Raw genomic sequence first — 22,164 nt, forward strand, 5'->3', positions numbered from 1 at the left:
TACTATCCGTCTGACTGAAATAGATTCAATAACATGACATGATTAAAAATGAACCTCTCCCCTCTTGGTCAACCACTTCTGAACAATTAGAATGAGAAGGAATGACTAGAAAAAACAGAGATACAAAAAAAAGAAAGACACTGTAAAAAAACAAGATATATAGACATAAAAGAGAAAGTCAGAGAAAAGGGCAACAATTGGTAGGACTGTGCTTATTTAACTTATTGTAATTTGCAAGTGATTATGTGGCACGAGCCTTGTATAAATAATAACCCACTTTCCTGATTTGAGAGGAATTTCACCTTTAACACAGTCTACGCTGGCAAGGGGACTCAGAAATAAAGTTGTATAAGTCTGTGAGAGAGCGAAGAGAATAAATATGCCAGGAAATTGTAACACCAGGAGATGTGCTGTTGTTGATGTAGAAACGATGGTACAATGTGCTCAAGTGACTGGTGAATGTCTATTTCACTCATGTTGTTAAGGCAAAACGTTGGTCGTTTAAGGCTAAACAAGTCATGGAAAGGTCTGAGTATCAGATGTTTTACATTTAAAAAAATATCAAATGTGTCCCTCGAAGGAAAAAAAACGACAAGTATCAAAAGAGGCATTGATCGCTGGATCAGATTCTCTCAGACGTTTTAAGAAGTCTTTTATAAAGGCAGTCCCTGTAGAGCAGCTTGTGCTAAGACAATATCACACACTGATGCATTCACAAGTGAGCTTATATTTTTCAGACTAAGGTACTGTAAAAGCAGTGTTTTTGTACAGAAGCTATTTCACTGGAACCAGCACAAAAAAAAAAAAATCCAATGGTACCCAGTATGGGGTAATGAATAACAGTTACCTCTCTTGTCAGAACTGCTCCTAGAAAATTCTCCAGAAACACAAATGTCCCCAAGAAAACTTGCAGCAGTAAAGCACACAAATACTGTTCTTTCAACATAGAGTGGGACAAGAATGATGCGTTGGAGGAACCTGACATCAGGGGTCTTTACAGGCCAAAAGACACTTTCTCATCCTCCAAAGGCATTAAATTGCCATTTAATACTTCATCCTGCAGTTCAAAGTAAATGCCAAGGCTTTGGAGATATGGAGCAGTTTTGGGAGCCCAAAGACATAGAATTGAGAAAGGGGCTGACTTTAGCTGTCTTAATGTCCCTTCTCCGAGTGCAGATAAGGCTGTCGGGAGACGTGAGATGGGCTCATTTTTTATGGGGGTGGGCACATTTGTTTCGACAAGAACATCTCATGTAAAAACGAGTGCGTGCATAAGTGCGTGAAGCGCTAAATCCTTTCTTTCCAGCTGAATTGTGCCTCTAAGGTAACACCAATACTTTAAATTTAGGTTTATGGCAAGTATTCTACTATCAACTACACATTTAGGTGTCATGAAAGTGCAGCAGAGAATAACAGAGTGCAGAGAGTGAGACTGGGACAGTAAAGTTTTAGTTGAACTAACATACAGTTGTTGAGGAACAGGAGCACGGCGAAGCCCAGTGTGGATGTGGCCAGGAGGATCAGACAGATGTTGCAGGGGATCATGAAGTAGCGCACCACCAGGGACACCTTGTGTTGGTATCTGCGGTCCCGCTCTGGCGGCGGGGGTGATGGATAGTGGCACCCGCTCATGGTCCACTCCAAAGACCCCCTCCCCTCCATAGTGGAGGAAATGACGGGGCGAGGAGGGCGACGAGGGGTGCCTAAAGACCCGTTGGAAAAAATGATGGCGACGGGATAAGGGCAGCGGATGATGATGAAGAAAAAAATAAGCAAAAAAGATGAGTAATGGTCGGCGTTTCAGCTGCAGTTCCAGCTGTGCACCCTGGTGCGGACCCAGTGACTGTTTCTGTCAGTGAATTGCAGCAGCAGGCTTTCAATAGTTTCCAAATAACACATTGTTAACAAAAAATAACATCCATTCGGGGAAAGAAAACAGACGGGAGACAGGGGACTCCTACAGCCCCCCACCTGTCCATGCAACCTCCATTCTGTTATGCCCGCTGGGAAAAAAGACTAACTAATGAGCTTTCGGTATCCGTGTGTACAGTGAAGTGGTTTATACTTACAGTGCAAATGCGTGTGGATTTAACTCGGAGGTGATAATTTGTGTGCAAATATGTGTCAGTGCATCTTTGACATATATGTTTGTGAGCTGCAGCTAAGCCAGAAATATGTGTTGTAGCATGTGGGTGTTTGCGAATGTCAGGTATCCACACAGAAAACTTCCACAGCAGACCAAGAGTAAATCCAGAAACAAATCCGCTCCTTTCTTCCCAGTTCCCAGACTGGTAATAAGACAGATGTAAAGGGGGGGGTCTGGGGACGTCAGCCCCTAGAGAACTTCCACCTTTTTCTTTGTCAAAAGCCTTCACAAATAAAGCCAAGGTGTGGTGCTCACCAACAACATGCGTCACAAATACTTCCCTAGGAGCTTAAAGCCAAGCGTCTTTTTTAGCTTCCCCTTGTGTGTTGTTGCCTGCCGGGGCAGCAATTATCAGCTGCTCTCCTGAGCAATGATTTGCCCGGCGCTCCTTTAACTCAACACAACTGCTTCTTTGTATCCAAAGGGCCGGGAGCTTCATTCAGGGTCAACAGATATACGACCGTGGCGCGTAAGATCCGTCCAAACCTGACACTGTCACCAGAGCAACTTGTAACTCCTGTAGTGTGATTAGCCGGATGGCTGGAAAGCAGCTGGCTGGCTCTCGCTAAACCATATGCTCCGGAGATCGCGGAGCTGGTTTGTTTTCTCTCTCCTTCTCTGCTGCGTGCCTGCCACTCCTCTTTGGTTCAATAACCTTTATTCCCAGACTGTTTCATAGAGGGGGGGGGGGGGGTATAGAACTGTCCCCCCAATGCACTGGTGCGCTGGGGCTGAAAGCAGGTCAGAGGAAGTGGCGGAGAGGGTGAAAAAGTTGGAGAGAAGAACAATCGTAATCCCCACTTGACCTGTCAGCGGAGAGCTGTCTTCTCCCCCAAGCAGCTACGGATGAGCAGCAACATACAGAGACACTCTGAATGAATAAAGTCATAAAGAAAAAAGGAGAAAAGACGGTGCGTGATCAAAAATCAACTAAGAAGCTCGAGGCAGAGATTTGTTGGGCTTTCTTCCCTCGTGTCAGCACCCTGACAGAGCATGCCAACCAAATAACAAGAGGAAAAGGTTCTTATTGCGTCCTGATGCTTGTAAGACTTGATCTAGCTTCTTCTCAAGCTTTCAATCCATTTTGACTGTGTCGTCTTAGTCCAGAGGTTCTCCCAGCGTCCTGACCACAAAGATTTACGTTCTAGCTTCTGCTCTGTGGGGACCCAACATTCACTGGCAGCCAAAACAGCAAATAAAGCTCCATATTCAAAGCGCACTTAATCCCCAGGCAGCAGGTACTAGTCCCAGTGTCAGCGCACTCAGTCAGCCGGCTGAAGCGGGGAGTAGTGAGTCAATGAGAGAAGTCAGCAGGCAGATACAGCAATACAGGGTGAGGAGAAGTAAATGGGAGTGAGGAGGAGTGTTGGCAAAGGGAAAAGCAGCTCCTGACACTTCGGTCCACCTATTTGTTTTGTTTTTTATCTTTTGGGGGAAAAAACAGAAGCAGCGTGTCGCTGGTTTCCCAAACACTGTCCTCCTGAGCGCTCCTCTCTCAGCCCTGAGCCAGCGGAACGGATGAGCGAATAATGAGAGAGCGAGAGAGACAGCGCAGGAGAGAGAGAGAGAGAGAGAGGTGGGGGGAGTGGATGAGAGGCAGTCTTTAACAAAGGCAGAGGGGAGGAGCGGTTGGAGTTGGGTGAGGGAACAGAAAAAAGAAAACAAGCAAGAATAAAGGCTTTTGGGAATAGTACTCAAGTCCTGTCAGAGTGGTGAGGGGGACAGCAAAAGAAAAGAGGGCCATGGTCTTAGGAGATGTCAACCAACTGCTCCATTTGTTTATAGCCTAATCAAAAGAAAGTCTCTTCCACAAGAGCTGGAGAATTTCCACAAAGATTTAATGAGGCAAACTCAGAGAAAATAGGCCTGCAGAGGGAGGAAGAAAGCAAAACATAAGTACATTAAAGTCAATCACATACCGAGTCTCTCTAACCAAACTGACTTATCCCACTTGTTCTTAAGCAACATGTGCAACCAGTGCACAAAAAAAGCCACATGCACTCCACACTAAGAAGCTAATACTTCATTAATTAAGATCCTTTATTTAACATTAATTTTATAACAACTTACAACAGGTTTCTTTTTTCCCGTTTTGAACAATATGACAAAGCGATCCGAGAGACAACACACACACACGCATCTGTTTCACAGCATGCCATTTTTAAAAGCAATGCTCTTCTAATAGGATAATGAAGGTCAAACTGCTGTAGAGGGCTGGTTCTGCTGCGTTTTAGCAAGACCCTGCATCAATATCTACTTTGAACAAACTCAACAGCAGCAGGCGGCAGATGCAAGGCAGTATCTATCATCAATTATTTATGGTTTTTTTCACTCTCTCTGTCTGCGTCTCCATCTCCCCCCACTCTACACATAGATACACAAATGCACACACACTGACGTTGATCCACACAACGGCTGCATCCACAGAGGAGTTGCATGAATGCACCCACAATTGTCTTTTCTGTTAGATAGAAACTAGCGCATAGACATAACAAAATGGTTCCTTGTGTCTTTTTGTCTGTGTCTGTCTTCAGCCTACAAGCTTAAAAAACTTGGAGACGCACAAACACAGGTGGGTGACTTTGCTATCCCAAAGTTATTTATCTCTTTGGACACAGTGTTCGTTCCTGGGTCTAAGTTGAGCTCTGTGGGGGAGACTCTAATACAAGGGAAGCTGGGTTTTCAGACTGCCTGTAGTGGGTCAAGAGTTCACCCCTCCATCATCAGCAACACCACCCACCCAGCGGTGCTTCCCCCCTCTGCTCTTTCCAGACACCATACCCCAGATAGTCCACATCAGCTCTCACATTGCATAACAAAACCTGAATGATGGAGTGACTGAAAAAGGAAAAGGAAGCAGCTGCTGTCTTTTCTGTTGCTTCTTTTCTGTTTCCGTTTTTATCTTTGTCCACAACAGTGCGTTTATTATCAAACCTATTGTCTCAACAAGCGGGTTAAAGTGATTAAAATTCACAGAACACCACAACATTTTAAGTTGTGACCATAAATTAAATGCCAAATTCAGCCAGCAGAGGGTGTTAGGGAGTCAGCCTGCTTCTCTGCTATGCTTCCACGACCCAAATAAAATTTTCTGTCGACATCAAAGCTCAGCTGCTTTGATCCATTTTTAATGCCACAAGTATCGCACAAGGTTAACATCTCTCTCCGAAGGCTTTGAAATGGCAATTTCCATTAAGGAGCCAAAGGAGCTGCTCTCTTGTTTAATGGTCTGGCCGGGGTAAAAGCTGATATGTGTGTGTTCATGTGCGCACGTGTGTGTGTGCGATTGTTTATGCAGAAGGAGAGAAATTTGTCAAATTCAATGACTGATTGACAATTATGTTTCTATTAAGGTGTGTGTGCGTGTGTGTGTGTGTGTGTGTGTGTGTGGCGTGTGTGTGTGTGTGTGCAGCCCAGCGCACACCCTGGTTTTGTGGCTGACATGCGCTAATCTAGTTGATCTAAACAAAAACAGTTGTTGCCTTTGCTGAATGACAATTTCTCCTCCATGTGGGAGGAGAAATAAAAGGGTTTTCATGTGAGAGAGAGGCTGCAGAGTTACTTAAAAAAATCAACCAACATCAAAGTAAAAAAGGCGAAATGCTCTCTCTTTTTGCATCATCTTTATACATTTCACATACGCACTACATTTCGGCTGCACTACCACGAGGTCAAGGGTCAACAAACATATGGTAATATTTATGCAGCTTGCAGTGATAAATGGTTTCCAGTCAGCACTGTTTTGTATTTAAAAGCACTTTATCAGTGTTGGGTCAGTGCTCTGACACAAGGAGCAGGTAATGTGAAGGTGTGTTTAATTTAACAAGTTAAATGCTCCCATTCTCTAACTTTTTAACTGTAGTACTGATTCACTGACGACTTCTTTCAGTCAACTTGTTTTGATGAGATAAACAGTTGTCTTTCTGACTTTGGGTAAAATCTCATGCAGGACTATACTGGATAATGAAACAAGTATGAATTCTTCAGCTAAAACTTGAGACTTTCTGAAACATTTAATGTGGGGAGAACTGTGTGAAGATCGCTAAATGCGACGACAAAAGCTTTGTAGATTAGGGTGTGTGTTAAAATCTCTGTCGATATATACACCAACACCCCATTAGAGTTGGATTCTGTGCATTTTTCAAGGCAGGAGCTATCAAAAGCAAAGCTGTTGCCATCACTAATGGCATTAAAGATCATCCTTCCCTTCTGTCCATTGTAAATGAGGGTTTTAATGATGCTGATGAAAAAAATAAAGTCTGTTAAAATTTAGAATGGATTTGGTAATTGGCTACACTAAAGATAAGTTGCAGTTTTATTCAGCGTTTTGAGTTTTAAATCTTGTGGTGTATGTTTAGATGGGAAACTTGCTTCCACACTGACAAACCTCAATCAGGAGCTATGAACTGTTATTATACTCTATAATCTATAGTCTATAGTATTATAGTGTATTTTTCCACACTGAACTATGTATTAAAGGCTACAAATGCAACTTTCAGGGATATTAGGGCAACATCAAATTGCCATGTTGAATTCTTCATGTGCATCGAGCCATGCAGCCAGGCTGGTGGAGAGAAGCCCAGACTTCTCACCCACTGGGCTACAGCAGCGAGATCCTACCAGGTGGGCCAATTGTCTCACTACGGTATTAGCTCCAATCATCATAAGTCAGACTTCCTTGCTACATCCAACAGATTCCCAGTCAGTCCTCCAAACTGAGCAGCACTCATCCGGCAACAATGAGACCAGGGCCTGTCACAGCTGTGCATTGCTAACAGCATTAACCTCTGCTGAACTGGGGTGAAAAAGAGTGGGTTGACAGATGATGACAAGGCACGAAAAAGATGACTTAGTGTTATCATGACAAAAACACTTAAACAAAAGTATGAAAAAATACTTTTTTTCATACATTAAACAAGTTCGATACTTGTTTAACAATCTGCAAAATGAAATTACGTTTCAGTTCCAGACAGAAGTCACAGATGGGAGACGAAAAAAAAAATAATTACGAAATGTCTTTGTCAGGTGTGGGCCACAAAAACAGCTGCAACTCTCCTCAGTAGAGTCTGGGACTGGGTCTGGGAAGAACATATTTCTTCCAAAATACTTTATACTCATTTGCAGTTTTAATGACAGAGGTAAAGGATCAAACAAAAATCAAAAACAGAGAGAGAGATTCATGAGTTAAAAGTGAAGGTAGAAGCCTTACAGACTGCATTGTATTGCAGTTTAGTTGCCTTTGCTTTGCTGCACTAGCAACTATCTGTCTATCATCTCAACTCTTAAGACCATAAGTGCTCAGCTGGGTTAAGATCCTATGACTGTGAAGTCCATAATAAATGATTCATATCATTGTTATACTTATTAGACCATTCCCCGAGCCCCTGTGTTCTACGTAGCCTGCTATGCTCAACATTACGTGTCTTCATTCATTTATTCAGGTTAGCCCATTTGCTATTATGATGATTATAATACTTAACAGGGGAAATAAAACAGTGATCATGACTGTGATCTGGTTCCTAACCACACACTACAGGAGTAAAAATGGTCTTCATATAAATTCCAATTAACTCAAAACTGATGTCAGCGGTTAAATGCTGCACTTTTCACACACGTAACGTGTAAACACCTGTAGAAAATCTGTTGGAAACGTGTTAAGACATTTCTCAATGAGTTCCCCGTCACACTTTATTGTCTAAATATTTACTGCTACTAAAGTTGGTGTTGTGTCCAAATCAAAATTTCGCTTTCATGACAACTCTATTTCTGACTCAGTCGATGATGGTGATGCTATTGTGCGGCGTTGATGTAAGTGTGAGTGAGAGTTCCCACACTGGGTGGGCTCCACACAATGTGACTCACAAGCTAACACATCGCCCAGTATTCGGTGTTAACTTGCGTATACGATGACGCTGAAAGCAGTGAAAGGCAGCTCGTTGCTGAAAACGAATGTTCACAAATCCACAGATCAACACTGGGGTCATTTTGAAGTCTGGCATTCAGGTAAAGAACATCAGCAGTAAGCAGGGGCTGTGCATGTGGACTAACCAGTCCTACTCAGCTGAGGACCGGTTAGTCTTCCAGTCCAGGTCCAGCTGCCATGACCAGCTTATTTCAGCCTGCTCCGAGCCAGCTCCTAGCCCAGGGCCCCATCCAGGACCTGTCCACTGCCGGACATACAGCTCCTACTCATTCTGTGAGGATGACAGTCTTCGCCTGGGGGCTCATCTGAAATCGGAAGACTCCCACCCTAAGCTGAGGGCTGATGTTCTCAGGCCGACTGACCCTACGCCTTTCTTTTCCAATGATCTTTTAAATGAAGAGGAATTCATTCAGGATGGAGTAAGTCATTATTAGCTAGCCCTGATTTTCTAGCCAGCCCCTCCTGCACATCAACACCCACAACAGTAATGATTACAGGATGTAATATCCTCCCTGCTCCATTGCCTTGCCCTGTTTATTTAGGTCTTGAGCACCAGCATTTTTTCTTTAATAGCTATGTAGGAAATTATTCCAATGGATGGGCACAGACAGGGAAATAATGAGAGAAAGAAAATGAAACAAGAGTGACAGAGAAAGAGAAGGTGGGAAGAGGAGAAGGAGCACAACCTGAGAGTTTGGCTGCTGCAGGCAGAGCTATTGGAGAGTGACACTTCTCCATGTGGCTGGCATATGGAGCCAATTGTGGCAGCAGCACAGCAAGGCAAGGAGCACAGAATCAGAAGAGGAGTGGCTGGCTCTGACAGCCTTTACACAGGAAAGGCAAGGCTGATGGAGCTGAAGGATGATACAGATGTCAGTCTCTGGCCAAGTCAGCCATCTGTCACGGGGAACTGGCCAAGTCACAGACTGGCCCCGTCATGCGGAGAAAGCGGCAGGAGAATCGTGATGACTAGTCATTATGAGTTGGGAGCTGTCCTTTCAACATGGCCAACTACCAAGAGCACCGTACCTGCACTGGTGTGGACAAAGGACAGAAACCCACACGTAGGCCTGAGGATACACGTTATGTAAAATCAATACTGGTGAAGTGGAAAAAGTGGATGTTATGACTTAATTAGGAAACCTGAGATCATATTGTAATTAAATTATTTAAATCACTAATAAATTAAAAAGCTTGGCATATATAGTTATGAACATGTTTATATCTCCCAATATAAAGGTGTGATGTTTGCCTTGTATTAGTCACTTGAGTGATGACAGTTGATGTTCTGTCGTTAGCTATCGCTACCGTCTTTGTGTTACAGTGTTTTTCTGCCACTAGTTTCTCTTATTTCTGTACATTTATTAACTGGAGCCCTAAATACTCAGGATATGTCAATTTTCTATTATTATTTATTTATTTATTGCTCAGGTTCAAAGGTTTTCAGTGTGCATGAAGAAGACTTCAACTTTTATTCTTCTATTTTTGTCAACGTCTTTCTGTGCAGCCACTTTACTTTGTGTTAATTCTGAACACACCTGAAGGCGCTCAACAAAAAGTATTGTTTTACTGTCAGCACCGAATATAAGCTATTGGCACAAATCAAAAATGTAACCATCCATGCACAGATGTGAGAGAACATCGTCGAGGTAGTGAACAGTTCCTTAACACTAGTATTTAAAAGTCAAAGATACGTGGAAGGGTAATTTCAAAGGTTAACAATGGTAAGGCTGTGGGAATACGTTGCTGCCCACAGATGAGGAACAATGCCAAGAGAAAAAGCAGAAAAAATCTTTAACATTTCTAGCAAACAAAAAGGTTTTAGTTATTTAATGAGCACAATGTCTGAAGCAGAACACTGTCATTATTCACGTTGACTTGAACTAGAAATATTCTATTTTAGTTCCCAGCTGCATCAAAGGACTTATGTGCTACTGTGCAGCAAATCCTTTGTGTTTTACATCAATAATCCTGCTTTTTCTGAACATCTAATTACTGTTGCTTTTACCTTTGTTTAATTATAGTATACAGCGGAACATGTCAGATGAACATACATCACTATGACATATTTATATTATGTCTATGTAGTACACAAGTCAAATTACCTGCTTTTTGCATCAAAGCTGACAGTGACAAGCTATTACACTCCGCAATGGCCTCGCATTCGCATTTACAGTAATGAACTTGCTCTCCTCCCTTCCATTTCTCTTTCTTTTTAGTTTTGTCTTTGCCCATCACTGGCTGCTTGCCGCACATCGAGTTGGATCTTCTCAGACAGAGGGCAGAGAGGAAATATTAATTGGCGAGGAATAGCCCGTTGTTGAGACGCAGCCGATAAATGAAAGAGCTGTAAATAATTTATATGCCTAATCAGACAGCATGTGCTGAAGTTACTCTCTCAAACAAGACAGCTTTCTGTGCTATTCCTTTTTACTCCTAGTAAATAATCCAGCTCCTTTTGATAGGAGTGCAGTCAGACAAGGCTGTGTGTTGGAAGTAAAAGTCTAATGAAAATTATGGTGCAGCAATGACGAAATAGCTGTTTTCTGGCTGCAATCACGGTCACGAAAATGAATGGTCTGCTAAGCACCAGGTATTAGAATGCATCCTGTGTTTGGAGAGTTGGACAAAAACAGATGAAGTTCAAGCGTAAATACACACAAGGTACACTGACTATTAGCAAGCAGGTGTCAATGAAATGATACTGATCCATGAAAAGTGCATGCAGAGATATACACAGAAACAAAAAAACATGCGCAGAAGGAGCCAACCAAAGCACTGTCTCCAGACAAATTGGACTGGAAACAGATGTGGTGTGTACTAGGTAAAAACCTTAATGGGTGCTCAATTAATCAATTAGTCAATGAAAAAACAACGGGTATATTTAATTGGCAAGTCCTAAATTGAATGAGAGAATACAGCGTTTGTCCATTATCAAAGGCTTTTGTGCAAATGTGCTCTAACACAGTTCAGCTACAGCAAAGCAACGAAGTAGAGTCAGTTTACTAATCGACGTAAAGGACTTGATCATCTTGGTCTTGTTTTCACTATTATTTACAATGTGTGTTTAACACATTGTACAAAAACTGACTTGTACAAACAATTCTCCACTACTGTAAGTGTGTCTGGTCAGGGCAGATATATCTGAAAAGTCAGAGAAGGGGAGGTAAGGAAAAGAGGAAAATACCATGTTTAACACAACACACCCTCAGAAAAGTAGAACACACAACAGAGTTGCCAGAGCCCTAAAAAAGCACTGTGTCGTTGTTCGAAAACACCACAGAACAGTTTTTGTTTGTTCTTGCCATAATTACTATGGCTGGTAAAGGGCCTTGTCACCTTAATTTTAACATGTCAATATGTTGCACTTGGTGAAACCCGTCGTGCTTCTTAGGAGAACAGTCTCTCGATTGAGCCTTAAAGTTACTGATGTCGGTGGTTTATTGATTATATTTGAGTTTTTGGACTGAACAAGCAATTTTAATGTGTTGTGTCTGAGTATTGTGATAAAGATTCTCACTATTTTCTATATTCCAAACAAAAACCCAGCTACACAGCTAAACTGAACATGAGTCTGTAGTGGCACTCCTAATTGAAACATCAAAGCAAGACACAGTGTGAACACAAAATGAATGCCAGACATTATGACCACCATTACCATTGTTAGTATTCTGCTGGTGCAGGGAAAGTAAACTAGATTGGACTGCTGTATGAGGGTTATTACTGGATGGAGAAAGCAGAGAGCACCCAGTAAAGAACCATCATCAGGCTCCTCAGCCAGCTGACAGACTGCAATACACACTCCTGTAACCCTGAGACAACTCTTGTTAACAACAAGGCTTTAGCAGCTTCCTATCCACCCACACAATGCACCGAGACTCTTAAACACACGCATTTACACAACATAATGCAATGATTTGATATTTACACACTTGACAGAGAATTAGACATAGATAAAGGCACAGACAGACACGTTTCTTCTTTCTAATGCCACAGGGTTCAAATAAATGGGCTGCTGAAAATTTGCAACAAAAAGGTATAAGAGGATGAAAAGCAGATGGTTCATAAATGTTTTATAATTCCTTCTTCAAAAAAAAGTTTCACATCAGAAAAAAAAAGATTTCTGCCAGAGTTACTTTGAAGGGTTTACTGGTGTTTTATGACCTCCTTTTTAACCGTTCACAGTTAAGTCATTTACCTCAATCTGATTGGGTGGAAACCCCAGCTGCATGGGCAAATATAGCGGCCTGCGAAAGTGTCCTTGAGCAAGACTGCACCAACTCTGCAGCAGTGTCCTGCGACTGAGCCTGACCTCAGATCTCCAACTTGGAGGGTAAAATAGAAAAGAGAATTTCTCCACAGAGATCAATAAAGATTCATTCTTTTCAATGCTGGGTCACGGGAGAAAAACCTCAATCTTCCCCGGTAACTGGTCTCAATTTTAGCTTCCAACTAGCTTTGACAAAGGTGGAGGTACAGTGCAACCTCAAAAAGCAGATTTATAAAACATAACATGAAATTCAAGTTGTTAAAACGCATAGTTTTTTGTGAGTTTTAGGTCTGGAGCCAACTAAAAATTAGACGTGTTTTATCATTAGTACAGTAACTGTCTCTATGATTTACTAGTAATGTTTACAGAATAGAGTTTTCTAATCCTTTCTGTGTAGTGTTCATACTGTATGTGTTCTTCTGTAGTTCTTCTATAGTTCTGGTTTGACAGACATGCAGAGATGCACATTTATATAACACGTGGTTGTGATCTACTCAGTACACCAGGTGAACCTTGATGGGATTTCGTTTTTCACCAAAGGACACCACCATAGTTTGAAGCTGCCACGTCCCTGAGTGTGAATATAAAGGTAAAGGATGCACTGTATGTATGGATGGATGGATGACGCTCGCAGTACAGGACAGGAGGGTACATGACCAAGCAAAACTTAATCTTAATCAATCATAGGGACTTTGGCCCTTTGTACGTATAGATTTCTTCATGTCCTTCTCTCGTGGCCTTCACTCTTCATCAACTTGTGCACAACAGCCAACACTAAATCATGGCAGGAGCAGAGTGTCTCAATGTGTCAACTCGTCTGTCAGCCAGAAATAGGGGGGGGGGGCAGTGGACCTGGTTTTTGCAAGAAAACACATGACAATGATGAGCTTGACGTGTCACCGAGGCAACAAGCGGCTTCATCCATAATTCATCTGGGTAACAAACTGATATTCGAGGCAAATGAAGAGGAACAACGGCAGCAAGAATCACGCCAAGGAACTGAAGGAGACATTTAGAAGCCAGCAGCACCAATGGCATCCTGGGGAACATATTAATCTGCAGAGTAAACAACAAATTCTGGACACTGGGTCAAAGCGAAGCAGCTCTCCTCTCGTCTCCTCTCTCTTTGAGCAAATGGCTAATAAGAAAATGAGAAATCCCTCTTTCTTATTGAGCAACTTCGCAGCTTCAGACAATGGGGTTCCTGATCTAACCAGTGAAGGCATACAGGTGTTAAAGGCAGGATTTATGTCTATGCAGGATCAACACATGTATAGTGGCTCATTCTCACATCGTGAACCTCCCACATACCATGTGCATATAAAACCTTCACCACAACACCAGAAGACAAGCTCCCAATTCCTTTGCAGGACAAGTCCCAAACAGTTGCATCAGTCCATCGGAGCAGAAACAGAAAGCATAAATGATATCCCAGGTCTCATATGTCATGCCAAATTCATGCAACACGATCTGTACAAGACAGCAGAGGGATGAATTATTGCCCTGTTGCTATGGTAACACCTTGTATGCAGAAAACACCATGCTGTGGCTTGAAAAATGGTGATTTGTGAGATTTCATTTCGAAAGCCATTTCAGTGACGGGGGCAGAGAGGGAAGGAGAAAAGAGAGAAAACTGATTGTGAAAGAAGGAAGAGAAGGAGAGAAAAGAGACTTAGATACAGTGTGAAAAAAAGTGAGAGGAAGAGGAAGAGAAACAAGCCGAGGCTTTGCGTGCAGTGATTTGCAGCGGTGCTTTAGACAATTTGGGTCACTTCTGTCACTGTATTTCTATAAGGTGAGCAGAAACACCTCATCTGCCATTCATTTCATTTCCATTCCAACACCTGCGAGTCATTTGCATTCTGTCAGTTTTACCTCTCCCTTTCATTTCTCCGCATGCCACTACATTTCCTGAATGATAACATACTGGCAATTTCTACACTGGCAAAGCACAGGCCAGGACACAACACTGCCTGCATCCAAAACAGGGGGAAAATGGTGAGCCTTTTTCCAATATTGTCTTTCTTCTTCTTTCTTCGCCTCTCCACTTTGAGTCCCAATCCTCCGCTCATATTTCCAACGGCAACCCCACCCCCCCCTCTACCTCTTGAGCAAATCCAGATCTTTGCCATATGACCCTTACAAGCCCTTGCAGGGCTTGGTGGCTCCCTGGGGACTAGAGGCTAGATCGTATGTCTCGCCTCTCCACAGCCACAAATGAATCAGGTGCTCAACAGCTTGCCTGATTGGCCGTCATGAGATCTATGCCATCGTTACTAATAGTGGAGCACCAACAGGCCACAGCGCTTTCTCATAGGGGCATTACTTGCACATTATACCAGAGCAAGTGGGCAGCGTGCATATGCAGGCAGGTTTCATCAAGTTTCAAATCCATTAGGCTTACAGCAACAGGAACTTTAAATGCTACGCATCAAGATATTTACAATATATCCATATTCATGAGATTCTTATGCAGCACTATGCAATTATTATATATTGGTATCCCCAAAATGTCAGAGAGATTAAACTGTTTTTGAATTCTGAGGATTAAGAACCTGTATGCAGCATATTTACCAATCAGGCCAGTCCGTGAAGCTTTATACCTAATGGTTCCACAGGGATAAGAGAGAGAATACAGATCTAACACTGGTGAGTCCTGTTCTTTTAAGAAGAAGCATTTGCCCACTGCTGTCTGCAACACAGGATTTCACTCAAGTAGTAATCCTTGAGTTTCTTTTTTTGTATTTATCTTTCCATTTTTGAAGATTATAGTCATTTTTGTAGTGCCTACAGTGATGTCCTTTTCCTTGGATTTTCTTTTTTCGATGACGTTCTTTTCTTTGTCCGTTCAGCCTTGGTGGTTATTACTGCTAATGCTAACAACACACTACCTTTATTCTTACTGCACAAACCAAAAGCATCAATCAATCCTTTGAATTTGAGGAATCTTTACCAGAAAGATTTACTAAACATAGAGACCTAAGTAGAATCATTGCTGTGTCAAAACATTCACAAACATATATGTTTAAATACTAAAGTTTAAATAAATATGTATCATTTCAATTATTAGAGATTATTTTTATTATCATCTCCTGATTATTTTCATTTTGATATTTTATCATCTGAAATGCCATATAATAGCAAACAATAGCACACAGCTCTAGTCATACACAACCCTGAAGTAGTTTTTGTATGGATTAAAAACATGTAATATGTAATAAAGCCAGGAGAGCTGTTTCCCGAAGTCCAGTTTTTCTCAGCTACACTAACCAGTATAATACAAGCTGAATTTTTTATCAGCTGATAAACTCATCTCCTAACTAACTTTAGTAGAATTGAAGATATGGTTAAAGCAAGTTTACTTGGCAACACTACTAATTCCACATTCAAGAATAAATGTTCATGCTAGACTAAACTAATTTTTAAAATGGTTGTTGAATAATTTTTGAAGCCAATCATTTTGTTACAGTTTGTCTTTTTCTTTACCACACTTTCATCTTGGAAAGCACGACTTTTTGATTTCGGCTGATTAGACAAGTGTATTTTTGGTGAGAGTAGCACCTTGAGCAGCGTTAAGATGGCTCCCCCATGTGTGTACACCCTTTTAGAATGTACGTATGTGTTGTAGCCCTGTGATTGAGAATCTAGGGCAAACCCCTTAAGTGGAAAGATGGGGAGAGGGAGAAAGAGATCATCAGAGCCATTACTGCGTGATAAATGATTTGCTAGCTGGTGAGTTGCCTTGAGGGAGACAGTGGGGCAGTGTGTGTGTGTGTGTGAGTGTGTGTGGGAGGGGGTGTTAAACCTGTGGCTCATCATATCAAGCTCCCATGGCACCCACGTCCTGTTAATGCAATCTGCTTCATTACAAGCGCAAAGGGGGGTTGAAGCTTCAGCCACACACAGCTTACACACAAACACTGAATATTGAACTCTTAACTGTATAAATTCCTATTTTCTTCTTGCTTTTTTATTCTCTCAAACACACGCATGCACCCACGCACATAAGTTTAACTCATCTGTGCACACTTTCTATCACAGAGACACACAATCAAACTTCTCCACACACATGCTACCTCACACTCACTCTGACATACACTCTGTAGGCAATCACATCTCAGGGGAAAAGGAGTTGGAGCCAGGGCCGAGCTCAGAGGAGGAGGAGGCAAATTAGTGCAGAGTTGAAAGAGCAGAGTGGTAGACGGAGAGAGAGTGAGAGATTGGGGGGAAGGTTAAAGGAGGCCAGGCATGCTGAATAGACCTACAGCTTCAACGGGGGGAGCAGTTGGAGTTTTGAAGACAGCAAAGGGTGAGAGGTGTGAGGAAGAGAGAGAGAGAGATGCTAAAAAGATTCAGGTGCAGTAAGTAAAAAAAAAAAGAGGCATTAGATGTTAAGAGTTTGAAAAGGATGAATGAACAGAGAGCGAGAGAAGAAAACACAGGGGAGCTGGAATGACAGCAAGGAGTTGAAAGGGTGAGAGTACGGGAGAAACAGCAAGAGGGTAATGGCTGGTGGGAGAGGTGCAAGCAGCTCCTGCCAAGATAGAGGATGGACCAGAGTGGGAAAAAAGGGAAAGAAATTGAGCAGTGTAACCTTTGAGAACCCACTGTCTGCAGAGGAGAGCGGCATGCGGAGGCTGAAGTGTGCACGTGTGTGTCTACATTGCTGTATGGAGCTCACTGTGCTGGCAGGTCAGAGAGCTGGTGTCAGGCTCTTGAGCTGCTGTGTGTTTGAGATTGGGAGGGAGGGATTTCGGGTGAGATAGCCCCCAGGGGAGCTGCTCATGGTGGGGAAAGACAGCCTGCCTGCCTGGCCTGCTGGCTCCAACCCCTGGATGAGGCTCAGGAAGTGAGACGCAGCTGGATGAGTTCTGGCTAAAAGCCTGAATACCACATCACCAGCCAATATACGTCCTGAAGCGAAATGTTGACATAGAAGTGGAAGAATTAGGAAACTGAGTACATTCATTCTATGCAAAATATAGTTAATTTATTCAAGATTATCTGTGTTTTACAGTCCTTATATTTTAACAGTGTTCTGACATTTGTAGTCAAATAACTAATGGATTGATCAAAACTAAAAATCGACAGATTAACTATTTATGAAACTATCCATTAGCTGCAACCCTTCCTGTTTGTCCATCCAACTAACATGGTAATGTCCAAAGTACTATTGTGCTGACCTTTATCTCACATTACAGTTCATAAAAATACCATATACAGAGTGTTGAGGACTTCAGCAGTCAGATTTTGCAGGAAGTACACATGATTCATGATACTGGTTATATGGTAGTTGATGCTTTAGTGTTATTCATTAGTTGAAAAGAGGTACAAATGTATATATACAGTATATGTATGTAGGTATACTGTATAATGTCTACTGGGCTGTGTAACTTCAGGATAGTCTAACCTGAAAAGCCCAGATGTCTGACCTTGGCTCAAAGCAGGATTTGGCTTCAAAGCCCAAATAGCTGATGATGCAAGACATAACTTAGAGTAAGCTTGATCATCCCTTCAGCAGAGTTTATCTTTGCTCAGTCCTATATCCCCAAGTCAATAATGTTGACTCATCGACCACGTCTTCCTCTGTTGTCAATAAAGCACACTGTAGACTTTTAGCTTCTGCTTTGGATAGGCAAAGAAGAAACAAAGTGAATGACCTCCAAGGACTGATTAAAACCCAGGAAAACAGAGGCAGATGCTGATGATAAAGCCTCATTCAAAGGGATGATCATTTTCTTGTGCTGGCTTTTCTTCTAAAACTCACAAAATTTGTGTTGCCATTTACCCAGAAGGCTACGACTAGAAGAGGGATTAACAAGAAGATAACTGTAGATGGAAGAACTGAGACTGCTATCTAGTTAAAGGAAAAGAAATCATTTGGACGCTCTTGCCCTTTAAAATCATTCTTCTTCTTTAGTGATTCCAGCTTTGCTCTTTCCTCACGTCGCTCTTCATCTTATCGATCAGTGAATCAGCTGCCTAATAGACAGGTAGTGCTGAACACTGAGCGGGAAGGTTTGCAGTGAAACAGTCCAGAATATTGAAATCGACAATTAAAGCAGTCCTTCTTGGAAGACAGACAGCAAAGGACATCCTGAGAGTCACACAGACCTCTCAAAGAGGGGGAAGGGGAAAAGATTATTGTCTCCCTGAGACTGAGGGGCATGGAAAATAATTCACCTGGAAATCAATTTTCATCACGTCTATTACAGACCACCGATGGACCGAGAAAGAACGAGAACGAGAGAGACAGACCTAGAAAGACTCTCATTTCCCCTTTTTATCCATGTTGTATTTTTCTTCCCTTTTTCACTGCCCAAACCATTTCCACAGCAGAGTGCACTGGCCACAAAAAGACATCTGCAGTCGATCATGATAAACAGTCTGCATCTCTCCCATTTGTTTCCCTAAAAACCACAGAGCTGCATGAGTAAAAGCTACAGCTGCTGCATCTCCATGGAATGCTTTCTGCATTAAATCATGACGTAAGGAAAAACATTGGTGTTGACATTTCTGAAGTGCAGCTGCTGATCAATTCATGCCTATGTCTTTAATAACAATGAGACAAAGATTTTGATCTAAAAATGTCCCTATTTCATTACACAAACTGCCAAATGAGGCCATAACAAAAAAGAGAATCTTTATACAGCTGAACATTGGGCATTTCCCAGAAATAATTCTTGTTAGAAGGCAAAAGCCTTGAATAGTATGGATTAGACCTTCATTAAACAATAAAATCCCCTCTGAAACCCAAAGTAAATAAGGAGATTCAAAAAACTATTTAAATATTATAGTTGATTGTAAAGTAAAGATGGAAAAATACCAGAAGTGGACGTTGTTTCTCCAAAATAAAAGAAGGTCATGAAGTGTGCTGCTCTTTTACAGAAGTAGAGTAGTTTACTGAAGTGAGAGTGTACATTGAGCATCAGATTTGCCACTTTGCCACTGTCTCAAACCTAAAGAGCTCCTTTTATTTTAACGAGACCCCAACCCAGCATCCCTCATTCACTACCCAAACCACCAATTTCTCGAGTTTCCCCTGCCGAGTCCTCATTATCTCCCAAAGAAAACAGAGCTGATGTGGCTGAGTTTATGTATGCATGGAGAGGGGAACTGCAAGATGGGCGCAGAGGATATAAAACACAGGGAGGAGAAGTGATAGGAGTGACTGAAGGGGTTGTCAGCGTTTGTAGGTCAGCGTAAATGTTTAATGCTTTATGCTGATGAGCTGACGCTCTATCTATCTCTCTGGTTCTCAGAAAGATGTACTCTGAGCTCCATCAATACCCACCACCACTCACACAAACATGATTCCCACACACTTGTAGACATAGGCCACCTGCTCCTGAGCCCCTGCTTATATTCTTCCCGACCTCTCGGCACGCCAATTAAGCAGGTATGTGACAGCACAGCCAAAAGTGCCAATTAGGCCAATCTACCTCTGCGACATGTCCCTTACCCACCTCCCCAACGTTTTTCCCAGCAGCAGTTTCCACCTTCTTCACTCTGCTGGCCCTTAATGGATTTCCATGTCTGTAATCTCTCCTCCAACACTCCCATTTACCCCAGTAACATCACAATAGTGAGTCCAAATAATGTGACTTTAATAGGCCTACTTTAACATTCAGTCCAAAAGCAGGAATAGATCTTTCTGCTTTGAACACATAATTATTTAGCCTGGAGTACACATCATAATTGAAAGGGTCTGATAACAATGTTGCCTTGTTACATGCACTACATTAAGAAATGAGGAGATGGATTAGTCTTACATGATGTGAAGTAAAAATCCAGTTCAGTTTGCAAGGTTTAGCAAAGAAACACCGTAATGGCCTGTTTATCTTATCAATTAGGGAGCTATAATCTTTTTTGAAATAAGAAATGAGGCTTGCCACAGGGCGCAATCACCTCATAAATAAGGTACGCTGTTAAATAAATCCCCAAACCAATTTATTCAATTTACCATACAATGGATTATAGCTTAATTTTGGTGATAATGAGAGTAGACACTTGAGGAAATTAAAATGGAGAACTTGAAATTTCATGAGTCATTTCCAAATGACCCCCAAGGATGGTGGAGAATCAGGTGGAGGAATTATTCAAACAACACGCAGTTGTCTTTCAGACAAATACTGTTTAGTTTTGAAAATAGAGTGAAAGCCAAAGGGCACTGTTTGCCATTTTTTCCATTTGATCAACAATCATTTCAAACACTGGTGCCGTTCTGGACGCATTATTTTCAACACGTAGTCATTAAGGATTCAGTGGAAGCCTGGCTGTTAATGGCTTTTAGATGCTGCCTCCCACACCCTACTTGATGGGGCATGCTTTCCATTAAAGTGAAAGTATTTTGGATGCTTACAGTTCGATCATAAAGCCCCATATGCTGCGTTGTTATTTCCCCAGCTCTGTCACAAACAAGCCTCCTCGCTGTTACAGCATGGGGCAACAACACTGCATGAAAGCCAACGTGTCAAAATCAAAATTCATCACTGTCAATGATGTTAATTGGTACTGAAAAAAAAGAGACAAGCATACACTGTGCTACTACGGTGATTAAAACCATCATATATACAAGCGTACACACAGTCTGTTACTTGGGGCGGCTGCTTTTCTTTCTTACTTTTAAATGTGGCAATATCTAATTGTTCGGACGTCAAAGATGTGAACGGAGCACTGGACCATGTTTCTGAGCTGAATGTGTTTGTGTAGGTTTAGCAGCACAGCGAGGCCTCCAGCACTGCTTGGTGTGACAAACAAGACAAAATTGGGTCCTCTACACTGGGTGTGGCCTGGATTCACACAAAGCCCCCAGTGGGTCAGTGCCTAAGGAGAGAATCTGTGTATGGATGGATGGATGGATGGATGGTTGGATGGGTGTATTGGGGACAGCAGAGTGGATCCAGGGTGAGACAGGGACTTCAATGGGAAGCTGGAAGAGTGACAGAGGTAAAGCAGATGGATATATGGGGGAGGGAGGGGCAGATAAAGAGGATCTGGGTTACTGCAAAAAAAAAAATCTGAATATGCTGGCAGCCAAAATGCCAAGAAATGTATCTATATGTGCAATTAGTGCAATTGTATGATCGGCTACTTAATATCAGCATATGTTTAAATCCCAATCAGATGCATTAAACTCAAAAATATTGATGTACATGTCAAAATCAAAGTTTCGGCTTGGCTCTAATTCATATTTTCTCACTACAGCATATCTAAAGATTTAGACTGTTTGCCATCTCTATGTGGAAACACATTTTACCCCATGTGGGCAGAGCAACCTCGTGCCCTCTGTAACACTTTTAGCCACCCCAGCTGACGCCATCGCTTTCAATCCCCATTTTTCTTCAGAGCAGGTCTATGAATGCAACATCACAATCGCACATCAGGGGCAGGCTTACTAATGGAGACCTCACCCTGTTTTTCTCCCATGAGGCCGTCTGTCCTGAAGAGGAAATGGGGGTGACGGGGGGCATTTAGCAAGGGAGGAGGGCATTGGCGTGTGTGCTGTGATGGGGCAGGGTAAGAATTCTGGGTCAGAGACTCAGAGCTGGGCTCTTAGTCTGGAGAAGGACAGGGCGTAGAGTGATGAGGCTCGCACACCAGATGGTGTGTGAGTAGCCTCACCCCCAATCCGCATATACCTACTTAGCATGCCCATAGGCACGTGCATACACAGACACCCATATCCCTTCTCAGCAGCCCTATGCCTATACAGTAGGTGCGATCATGAGTGAAGATTAGATTACCATAACCTAGATATTCTAATGTCCCTGACCTGCTGGGCTACAATGGAGGACCTGCCCTTGGCAACATAATAACCCCAGC

General features: G+C 42.3%; 1 protein-coding gene across 4 annotated transcripts in view; it reads right to left on the bottom strand.

Annotated features, from left to right (window-relative positions):
- The window catches only part of agrn (agrin), a 217,163-nt gene that overhangs the window by 138,610 nt on the left and 56,389 nt on the right, over positions 1-22,164 (bottom strand). For 2 of the 4 annotated variants that reach the window (XM_026366879.1, XM_026366878.1), the window contains exon 1: positions 1,467-3,640. The exons of the other annotated variants lie outside the window; for them this stretch is intronic. In XM_026366879.1, coding sequence (XP_026222664.1) covers positions 1,467-1,662 — 196 coding nt within the window. In that variant the 5' untranslated portion in view covers positions 1,663-3,640. Of the gene's footprint in view, positions 1-1,466; positions 3,641-22,164 lie in introns of those variants that run through there. 4 annotated transcript variants of the gene reach the window in all.

The sequence above is a fragment of the Anabas testudineus genome, chromosome 7 (assembly GCF_900324465.2).
Source record: "Anabas testudineus chromosome 7, fAnaTes1.2, whole genome shotgun sequence".
In the NCBI taxonomy this organism is placed as follows: domain Eukaryota; kingdom Metazoa; phylum Chordata; class Actinopteri; order Anabantiformes; family Anabantidae; genus Anabas; species Anabas testudineus.